This window comes from Mus caroli, chromosome 1 (genome assembly GCF_900094665.2).
Source record: "Mus caroli chromosome 1, CAROLI_EIJ_v1.1, whole genome shotgun sequence".
In the NCBI taxonomy this organism is placed as follows: Eukaryota; Metazoa; Chordata; class Mammalia; order Rodentia; family Muridae; genus Mus; species Mus caroli.
Window position 1 is genome coordinate 144,570,057 of NC_034570.1, and position 11,394 is coordinate 144,581,450.

At 40.6% G+C, this 11,394-nt stretch overlaps 1 protein-coding gene across 1 annotated transcript in view; it reads right to left on the bottom strand.

Annotated features, from left to right (window-relative positions):
• Positions 1 to 11,394, bottom strand: part of Rgsl1 (regulator of G protein signaling like 1) — a 70,240-nt gene that overhangs the window by 55,311 nt on the left and 3,535 nt on the right. The window contains exons 3-4 of the mRNA XM_029475678.1: positions 10,523 to 10,597; positions 8,876 to 9,005 (exon numbers count right to left, since the gene is read on the bottom strand). Of these exons, the coding sequence (XP_029331538.1) occupies positions 8,876 to 9,005; positions 10,523 to 10,597 (205 nt within the window). The remainder of the gene's footprint in view (positions 1 to 8,875; positions 9,006 to 10,522; positions 10,598 to 11,394) is intronic.

Sequence of the window (11,394 nt, forward strand, 5' to 3'; positions counted from 1 at the left end):
CCGGCTGGGAGGGTGCCGGATGTCTGTGGCCCCAAAAGGGTGCTGCCTCAGCGTCTCTGTGGCTCCTGCCTGTCCCAGAAGCTGTCTGCCTCTGTGGTCCTCACTCTCACCTGTGCAGACTAAGTTCGGCGGAGTCCCAGAGCCAAGATCCATTTTTTCTTTTCTAATTACTTATTTCATATAGCATGATCTTTTCTTCATGTGGTAGCATATATTATATATTATGGATCTTAATCCTCTATCAAACAATACAGCTTTCAAATATTTTCTTCTGGTATATGTTGTTCCTTTATTTCTCTGTTGATAATGTCTTTTGAAGTTTAAATTTTAAGATTTTTTTAAGTGAAGTCAAATTTTCTGTTGTTAACTCTGCCACTGCTGCCATAGCCAAGAAATCACCAACACCTGGTTTTATAGTTTTAGATATCATATTTAGGTCTTTGATTTTTGTTTTTTTTTTGTTAGTTCTTATCTACCATGCTGTATAGAGGTCCAGCTTCCTTCTTATGCATGAAGACTTTCACTTGTTCCAGCCTCTTATTTGCTCCCTGTGGTGGTTTGAATACGCTTGCCCCAGGGAGTTGTGGCCTTGTTGGAGGAAGTGTGTCACTGTGGGGTTGGGTTTTGAGACTGTCCTCCTAGCTGCCAGGAAATAGTCTGCTCCTTTGGGTGAAGACAAAAGAACTCTCAGCTTCTCCAGCACCATGCCTGCCTGGATGCTGCCATGCTTCCTATGATGATACTGAACTGTGTAAGCCAGCCCCAGTTAAATGTTGTCCTTTATAAGAGCTGCTTTCATCATGATGTCTCTTTACAGTAGTAAACCCTGTGTGTGTGTGTGTGTGTGTGTGTGTGCATGTGAAGGCCAGAGGACAACCTTCAATGCCACTCATCAGGTGTCATCTACCTTTCCTTTTTGAGACAGGATCTACTGCTGGACTGGGACTTGCCTAGTAGGACAGACTGACTGAGCAGAGTCCTCTAGAGATCTGCTTGCCTTCACCTCCCCAGCGTGCTAGGATTGCAAGCACGTGCCACTGTGCTCAGCTGGTTTCCGTGGTTTCTGTGATGAAACTCAGGCCCTCCCACTTGTAAGGCAAGCAAACATCTTACCGACTAAGTCATTCTCCTAGCATTCAGCATTGCCTACTGGGAGAGCGTTCTTTCACCACACAGGATAATCATGGCACTCTTCTCAAAGGCATTTGACTGTGTGCTTGCAATTTATCTCTGGGCTTTATATTGTTTTTCAAATGTCCTAAGATTTGTCATTATGCCAGTGCTGTGCTGCTTTGATTGCTATAGCATTGTACTAAGTTTTTAAATTTAGGATATGTGAGACCTCCATGTTTTCCCTCCAATTTCAAAATTGCTATAGCTATTGAGGATCCATTGAGATACCATATGATTTTTAGGACTGACTCCCCTATTTCTGTGACTGGAATGTCAGGAATCTGTGTTTTTTAAGGAGTACTGATGTCTTAGCAATACTGTTTTCCAGACTATGAACATGGGAGGTGTTTCTACTTATTTATGTCTTAATTTGTTTCTTTAATGTTTTCTAATTCTAATTGTGCAAGTGCTCCACCTCTTTGGCTAAGTTAATTCCTAATGCTCACAGTCAGCTATTGGATGGAACACAGAGCCCCCAATGGAGGAGCTAGAGAAAGTACCCAAGGAGCTAAAGGGGTCTACAACCCTATAGGTGGAACAACCATATGAACTAACTAGTACCCCCCGGAGCTCGTGTCTCTAGCTGCATATGTATCAGAAGATGACCTAGTCCGCCATCATTGGGAAGAGAGGCCCATTGATCTTGCAAACTTTATATGCCTCAGTACAGGGGAACGCCAGGGCCAAGAAGTTGGAGTGGGTGGGTAGGGGAGTGGGGCGGGAGGGTATGGGGGACTTTTGGGATAGCATTTGAAATGTAAATGAAGAAAATATCTAATAAAAATGAATTTATCAAAAAAGGTTAATTCCTAAATGTTTAACATTTATTATTTTTAATATTCTTATAATGTGATTGCTTTTGTCACCTTTTTCATTTTTCATGGTGAGTGGATATAAATGCAACTTATGTTTTGTGGCTTTACATCCTAGTACTTTACAGAATTCATTTCTTTGTTCTAACAGGGAATTTTGTGTAACATTAGGGTACTTTTGCCTTATATAAGATATCATATCATGTGACCAGTGATAATTTTAGCTTTTGCTTTCTACTATCAACATAGTGGAGCATGTGTCCTTATTATCAGTTGGAACACCTTCTGGGTATATTCCCAGGAGAGGTATTGCTGGATCTTTCGGTAGTACTATGTCCAGTTTTCTGAGGAACCACCAGACTGATTTCCAGAGTGGTCGTACAAGCTGGCAATCCCACCAGCAATGGAGTAGTGTTCCTCTTTCTCCACATCCTCTCCAGCATCTGCTGTCACTTGAATTTTTAATCTTAGCCATTCTGACTGGTGTGAGATGGAATCTCAGGGTTGTTTTGATTTGCATTTCCCTGATGATTAAGGATGTTGAACAGTTTTTCAGGTGCTTCTCAGCCCTTCAGTATTCCTCAGTTGAGAATTCTTTGTTTAGCTCTGTACCCCATTTTTAATGGGGTTATTTGAATTTCTGGTGTCCAGCTTCTTGAGCTCTTTGTATATACCGGATATTAGTCCCCTATCAGATTTAGGATTGGTAAAAATTCTTTCCCAATCTGTTTGGTGGCCTTTTTGTCTTATTGACAGTATCTTTTGCCTTACAGAAGCTTTGGAATTTTATGAGGTCCCATTTGTCGATTCTTGATCTTACAGCACAAGCCATTGCTGTTCTGTTCAGGAATTTTCCCCCTGTGCCCATATCTTCGAGGCTTTTACTGTCTTCTATTTTTCTAAAACCAAAATTGCCTTAGGGTTTTATTGCTGTGAAGAGACACCATGAACCATGGACTCTCTTATAAAGGCTAACATTTAATTGGGGCTGGCTTACAGGTTCAGAGGTTCAGTCCATTGTCATCATGGTGGATGCAGACATGGTGCTGGACAAGGAGCTGAGAGTTCTACCTCTGATAGGCATGAAGCAGAAAATCAATGAAATGCACTTCCTCCAACAAGGCCACACCTTCTAATAGTGCCACTCCCTATGTGCTTATGGGGGGTCTTTTTCATTCAAACTACTACTACAATTTTTTTGTTGTTTTTTTCTCTTCTTTAATAATAAATAAATAATAAAAATATTCTTTATTTTCTTAATTGCTCTGGTAAAGACTTCTATGCTGAATAGGAATGATAGGAGTGAGGAATCTTTCATGCTGCTATTGAACCATCCTTGCCTTCTATGATTAATTTCTCTTTGCTCACAGTGCATAATCCTTCTACTACGCTGCTAAATTTAGGTGGCTAATATCTTATTGCAGATTTTTGTGTCAATATTGATAAAGGTCATTGGGCATTTTTTTAAATATTTTTATTACATATTTTCCTCAATTACATTTCCAATACTATCCCAAAAGTCCCCCATAGCGCCCCCCACTTCCCTACCCACCCATTCCCATTCTTTTGGCCCTGGCATTCCCCTATATTGGGGCATATAAAGTTTGCAAGTCCAATGGGCCTCTCTTTCCATTGATGGCCGACTAGGCCATCTTTCGATACATATGCAGCTAGAGACAAGAGCTCCAGGGTTCTGGTTAGTACATTATGTTGTTCCAACAATAGGGTTGCAGATCCCTTTAGCTCCTTGGGTACTTTCTCTAGCTTCTCCATTGGGAGCCCTGTGATACATCCAATAGCTGACTGTGAACATCCACTCCTGTGTTTGCTAGGCCCCGGCATCGTCTCACAAGAGACAGCTATATTTGGGTCCTTTCACTGCTTGTTTGCTAGTGTATGCAATGGTGTCAGCGTTTAGAAGCTGATTATGGGACGGATCCCTGGATACAGCAGTCTCTAAATGGTCCATCCTTTCATCACAGCTACGAACTTTGTCTCTGTAACTCCTTCCCTGGGTGTTTTGTTCCCAATTCTAAGAAGGTGCACAGTGTCCACACTTTGGTCTTCATTCTTCTTGAGTTTCATGCGTTTATCAAATTGTATCTTATATCTTGGGTATCCTAAGTTTTGGGCTAATATCCACTTATCAATAAATACATATTGTGTGAGTTCTGCAGCTTTGTCTGCCTTCGGTATCGGGTAATGCTCTCCTCATAGAATGAATTTTGCAGTAATCCTGTTGTTAAATACTTGGAAAAGTTTAGGAAGGACCAAGACTACTTCCTTGAGTGTTTCATAGCCTCTGAGATCAGGTGCATTTGGGGTGGTATGGGCTTAGATGTTCTGCTTCTGTAGATTTTTGCTTCAAATATTTGGATGGTCTCCAAGAGAAAAGTAAAAATTTGTAGTTATTATACCTTCTTGATATTTTGGCCTTTGTTTGTGTTGATATAGAATGTCTTTGTGTGTCTCTTCTTTTTTATTTAAATTCTCTTTTGTAGGAATTTATTGTAGCCACTCCCACTCTCTTTTAGTTACTATTTGTATGTAGTATTTTTCTATACATTCACTTTTCTTTCTCTAAAAATCTTGTAAACTTGATGTAATGTGTGAACATATGTGAACTGACTGGTTTTGTGTCAACCTAACACAAGCTGGAGGAAGGAGCCTCAGTTGAGATGTCTCCATGAGATCCAGCTAGCTCTAAGGCATTACCTCAATTAATGATCAATGGAGAAGGGTCCAGCATATTGTGGGTTGTGCCTTCCCTAGGCTGGTGGTCTTGAAAAAGCAGGCTGAGCAACCCATGGGGAACAAGCCATGAAGCAGCACCCATCCATGGTCTCTGCATCAACTCCTGCCTCCAGGTTCCTGCCCTGTATGACTTCCTGTCTTGACTTCCCTGAGTGATGAACAGCAATGTGGAAGTGTAAGCTGAATAAACCCTTGCCTCCCTAACTTGCATTTTGGTCATGGTGTTTCATTGCAGCAATAGAAATCTCAACTAAGAGAATATGTGAATTCATACAGTATATGAAACTGTTAGCAAACTCTTTTTTTTTTTTTTCGAGACAGGGTTTCTCTGTGTAGCCCTGCCTGTCCTGGAACTCACTCTGTAGACCAGGCTGGCTTCAAACTCAGAAATCTGCCTGCCTCTGCCTCCCAAGTGCTGGATTAAAGGCATGCGCCACCACGCCTGGAGTTAGCAAAATCTTAAGTATGACTATATCTATATCTATAATATATATACACACATACATATATATATGTTATCTATAAGTATATGCTATGAAGAGACTATGATCCAATAGTAGAAAATGATAAAGCTAACTATAATATCATTTGATCTATAGCGACAAAGAATATGTATATATATGGTAAGTGCCTATCACAAGACCCAATCAAATACCCTTTAACCACAAGTACTTATAAGCTGCATAAAATAAAGTCTCTCAGCGTGTTTGACATTTCAATTCCACTTGTGGAACTGCCTGACCTCAATATTTATTTTCAAGGATGAAATCAGACTGCATAGTCCAGAGATGTACCTTACAAATAAGTGGATAACATATTAATAGTTGTTATAACATTTATTGCAAGATATATTATTTTTAGATTCTACACAAAAACATATTTTGCATAATATGTTCTCTGTATTGCTTATGTTGATGCTATTCCACTACAGAAGGATTTTCTCCACATCTATGAAGTTAGAACCACGGACATGCTTCCTTCTCACATTGACACAGTTCTGACTCGGTGTGTATATATGAGCTTATGTATGTATATACGTATATGTGAGCCTATAGACTGCTACATCTCAATCTCTTACCATAGTGTCCTCTTTCCTATTTGTCTCAGAACTGAGTTGACTAGATGCTCTACTAATGAGTTTCCTTCATTATGCATCATCACGCTTGCTATAAATATGTTGTGATCACGGGTCCAACTTACATTGTATATTTAGGCATTCCCTCCGTTATGTCTTTTTACGTATTTTCAAAGGGAACCAGGAGAAGAGAAGGCTTTCACATACTATTTACATCCATATGGTTTATTTCCGATACACTGTATTCATGCGTTCACAGTTCACCCAAAGAACAGAGGCTTTCCCACATGTCTTCCACCCTAAGGTTTTTCTCCACTATGAAACCTTTCATGAACTTGAAGAGGAACAGTGATAGTGAAGACTTTCCCACATTACTTAACACTCAGAGTTTCCCAACACTAAGTCACTATGGCACTGCAGAAAGTTGGAAACGATGAATGTTTTCCTACATTGTTTATATATAAGGCTTTTCACCATTGTGAATCTTTTTGTGGCATCTAAGGGAACTGTGATAAATGAAGGCTCTCTCCTCTATGAATCTTTCCATGGTATCCAAAGGAACTGTGATTTGTTACCATAATGCTTACACACATGGGGTATTTGAATTCAGTGTGAATCCTTCTGTGGCACTGTCCTAGTCACTGTTCTATTGCTGTGAGAAGACACCATGACCCAAGACAACTCTTATAAAAGAAAGTATTTAATTGGGAGCTTGCTTACAGTTTAATAACCATTGTCACGAAGGGAAGCATTGGTGGCACAAAGCATGCACTGGAGCAGTAGTCAAGAGCCTGTTGTGGGCTTACACTCAGTGACACAGCTCCTCCAAGGCCACATCCACTCCACACCTCCTGATCCTTCCAAACTGTTCAACTGGGGATCAAGCATGGGAATACCTGGGCCTATGGAGGCTAATCTCATTCAAACCACCACAGGTATGGATAGAAGATTGAGTGTGCTTGTCAAAGGCTTTGCCACATTGCTTACAAATGCAGGGGCTTCCTCTATTGTGGATGTTTTGATAGCAGTGAAGTAAATAGGAATCAGGGAAGGCTTTGCCACATCGCTTGTATTCATAGGTTTTCTCTTTGCTATGGCCTTTTTCTTGGTGTCAGAAGGAAATGGAACAAGTGAAACTGCTTCCTCACATTGTGCACACTCACAGGATTTCTCTCCAATGAGTCTTTTCAAAGGACCAAAGGGGAAAAGGATTAGTGAAGGCTTTCTCACATTTCTTACATAGGTAAAGTTTTTTTTTTTTTCACTGCGACTTCTTATAGGACTGAAAAGTGAAAAGTGATCCTGCACAGGCAAAGACAATACACACACACACACACACACACATGTGTATATGCTATACACACACATATAATATATATACATACATATATGTGTGTATGTATATGTGCGAGTGTGTATGTTATATACACACATATATAATATGTATGTGTATATATATATATATATATATATATATATATATATATATATATGTGTGTGTGTGTGTGTGTATGTGTGTGAGTATGTCTGTGTATGTTCCTACTCTGTTGTGTGTTACATGGCTCATGCACAGGAGGTTTCTCCCTAGCATGATTCCTTTGATGACTTTGAACACAACTCTGTATCTTGAAGGGGTTTCCACATTGTTTGCATCTAGTTTGTCTTTTATTTTTCTCCAGTATGTCTCTTCACATGCTTCAGGAATTTCTGGGGAGAACAGAGGACATTTCCACACTCCTTACATGGCTAGCTCCTCTTCATGTTCAGGACACTCATATGGTTTGTGTCTACTCTCAACTGTGATGTGAGCCCTTAGGAACAAGTGCACACTGAGCACATCTCTGTGTGCCTTCCTTGTCCATGGTTTTACTCTCTAAGGAGTTTTTTCTTTTTTATATTCATGAGAGGGTCTATAACACACATGAATTTTTCCTCCCCATTGACTATATTGTGCTCACAATCTCTTCTCCATTTGATGTCTTAATTTCTCTTGAATTATTGCAGTCACCTTTGGTATTCTGGTTTTCCTGTAATTTTTTTTCAATAACATCCAGGATTCTAAAGACTTCCTGTATCACATCCCAGTGGGCCTGCTTTTGAGAGTTCTCCAGGAAAGTTCATTTCTCCAGGGTAACATTCAGCTCATCATCACATCTTGAAGGTCACAGACGCCATTTCTGCTTCCAGGTCCAGAGTTGTCCTCACAACTGCTCCTGGGATCAGTATCCAAGAAACAGTAAAAAGCTAGCTGCCTGGAGCCTCTCTCAATACTCAGGATCATGTCATAAACATGGCGGCACTAGAAAGGCTCCATCTATTCACTTTCAATCATGTGCATCTGAAAGGATTATCATTATTATCAATTAAAGTTACGTTTTGACAACTTCATACACGGATAGGCTGCACACTGATCACGCTCACCTCCATCTGCTTTTACTTCCCTCTCACCCCTGCCTGCCCCTCCCTTCTCTGTAGATCTCTTTCTTGAGTTTCTACTTGTTGTCTTGTAAGCCCCTGAGTCGAACCAGGGCCATCTCTGTAACCACAAATTTAGAGCTATCCATTGAAGCCTGGTGAATTTAGCAGTGGGCACACAAATAAAGACAATCTCCCCTGTTCGCATAACCTTGAAATATTTAATAGTTTAGTAGCAAGCAAGTTCACAAGCCCTTCTTCCATCCATAATTGATTATTGACAGGGTCAGTGTTGTGCAGGTCTAGAGCAAGTAGCCAAGGCTGTTGAGTCCATAATGGTAAAAGTTGTGCCATACCTGAAGGTGACATTTCCCAACCTGTCCCTCTATCCTCCAGTTTTTACTTTCTTCCCTAAAAGGATTATTTTTTTAAAATAAATTTTTATAATTTTCGATTGTGTCTGTGCATGTATCTGTGTGTGGGTATATGCACATGAAGGCGGATTCCTACGGAGGCCAGTGATGTCACCTCTTATTACAACAGCTGTCGGGCTGTATCTGTATCATACCATAAAACGGATCAGCATTGAGTCATTACACAGTATGGCTTCCCATCGTTCTCCACGTACTCTCACATCTGTGCTCACCTCCTTCCGGGGACTTAAGGAAACTGACGAGCTCCTGGCTGAGAATGTAGTAGAAGCACAAGTTTGTTTTGCAGAAGAACGGTAACCGGTATTTTTCCAACCAAGTCAATAATCCTTTGTACTTGGCAATCTAGAGTTCACACAAAATAACAGAAAGATAAATGGAACTGAACCCTTAGGATGGAACTGAACCCTTAAGAAATGCAGCCCAGGAAGGGACATCAAAGTGGGCTCTATTTGCATATCTGGCTGGATGAAGAAGTGTACTGATTAAAAGTTGTGCCCTACGGAGAGTGGAGACTTGAGCTGAAAGACGTCCTCAAAGACGAAAGTTGTTCAGTTTGAAATGGAACACACACACGCACACTACCACCACCAACTAAACTAAATAACCAATGTGTCCTCAGAAAGTTTTCCTTATTTTGAAGTGAATTTGTTTAAGAAAACAGCTGTTTTGTTTGTTTGTTTTACCAAGAAGAAGAGAAGGAGGAAAAAAGATGAAGAGAAGAAGAAAAGAAAGAAGAGGAAGAGGCAGCAGCAGGAGCAGAACTCTGGCTTGATGACATCAGGTCCAACTCTACTAACTTGCTTCTTTTTCAAAATAATTTCTCCTAAGACCCCAGCCCATGTCAACTGTACATGTAAAAACCACACAAGGAAGCCGAGTGAAACGCTGCACACTGCAAATGTCAGCACCTAGCAGGAGAATTACGAGTTCTAGCCCAGCCTGAGTTACATAGCAAGTTCCTCTTTCAACTACGACAAATCCATAGAGAAAAAAAACATACACATACCGCCATTTAGAGGAAGGGGAGATCCTGAGAGATAATCCACCAGAGGGGGGGAAAAAGTGAAGCTTGAGCTATAGTAGAAAAGCCAAATTTAATAATTGAAGTATGATGCTGTAGTAATATCTTTTATATATAAATCTGGGGTGGGTATGTGTGTGTGTCTTTCATTCCAGAATGTAAACCATTAAGGCAGGTAGTGAAACCTGAAACTGCCCACTGTTAAGATTTATTTAATTATTTATTTCAACAAGATGGCTTCTCTTAGGTCTCTAAAACTCAGAGAGAAACAAACTCTTGCTGGGAACTAGGGTCAGTGGGATCGCTCCAGTAACTCATACCGCTAGCATAGCACAGAAAGCCACCGGCAGATCTAATGTCTATGTAATGGAAAAGGAACAAAGAAAAGAAGAATTTATAAGGAAAAGGAAAAGAAATAAGGGGTCAAAGGTAAGAGGAAGTCACGCTTTGAGAAGAGAGGCATCTAGCTTCAGTCTGCAGCTGTAGTGCAGATCTGATCTTAGCATTGGCCCCAGCTTATTGCCAACCAATTCTTAGATTCTTTCTTGCTTAGGTGTGTGATTTGAGACTTCTCAGCAGAGTGGTCCAAGCATCTACTACCCAACAACTATAACAGAGTCGAGAAGTTTCCTAACTGCTCACCTGATTATAAAGGAAGAATTCAGCAGCAATTGCTTGCCTGGGGGTGGGTAAAACTGTGGACCCCTTCTACCCTTTCTTACACTTTCTTCCATGACTACCCTCCAGTCATCTTCTTCCTCTCTGTCTCTAAATTCTTCAGAAAAATTCCCCTCATCTTTTCTTCTTCCCCGAGCCCTTTGCTGTTTAAGAATCTTACCAAGTCATAAGGTACTTCTGGCCACAAGCTCCATTGTGATTTCTCAACATTATAAAATGGTGTTTGACCAAAAACCTGTAAAGAAAAATGTGGTAATTTGGATTAGAATATCCTCCATGAGTCCCATCCCAGTTGATACATCTACTAAACACTCCCATGTGCAAGGCTCAGGGAACATTGTGGAAGAGGGGTGGGAAAGATGGTAAGAGCCAGAGGATCAGAGACTTTTCTGGGAGAATGTATCTACTTGTAACATTAGACATCATATTTATAAAACCTCACCAACATGACTGCCTAAATGTGAGCTGCATAAAGACAACAGGGGTCATGCCAAACTGGACAGGGAAAAGTTCATGATGCTTCAGCCCACACAGAGAACTACGGGCATCAGAGTGATGCTGGGAATGAGAGAGGCAGACATCCCTGAGCACACCATGGTTGTCCAGTGCCAAATGGTCAGCCCTGAAAATATACATGCAAGTAACATTGTGGACCGAACAGGTTATATTTAGGAATATATGTGATATACAAACACACATATGCAATAACAATTAGTAAAAACAGAAGTCGTGAATTGGAAGGAGGGCGGGCAGAGGTATGTGGAAGAGTTTGACGAGAGGAAAGGGAGAAATGGTGTAATTAAAATACAATCTTAAAAAATAAATAAATAAAGGTGACATCCTCCATAGACCCAGGTGTTTGAATACTTGATCTTCAATTGGTGGCACTGTTTGGGTAGGTTTAGATGGGTCTTGTTGAAGGGATATGTCATTGGATGTGGGCTTTGAGGTTTCAAAGCCACCTCTCTCCCTTATATCCATTCTCTCTCTCTCTCTCTCTCTCTCTCTCTCTCTCTCTCTCTCTCTCTCTCT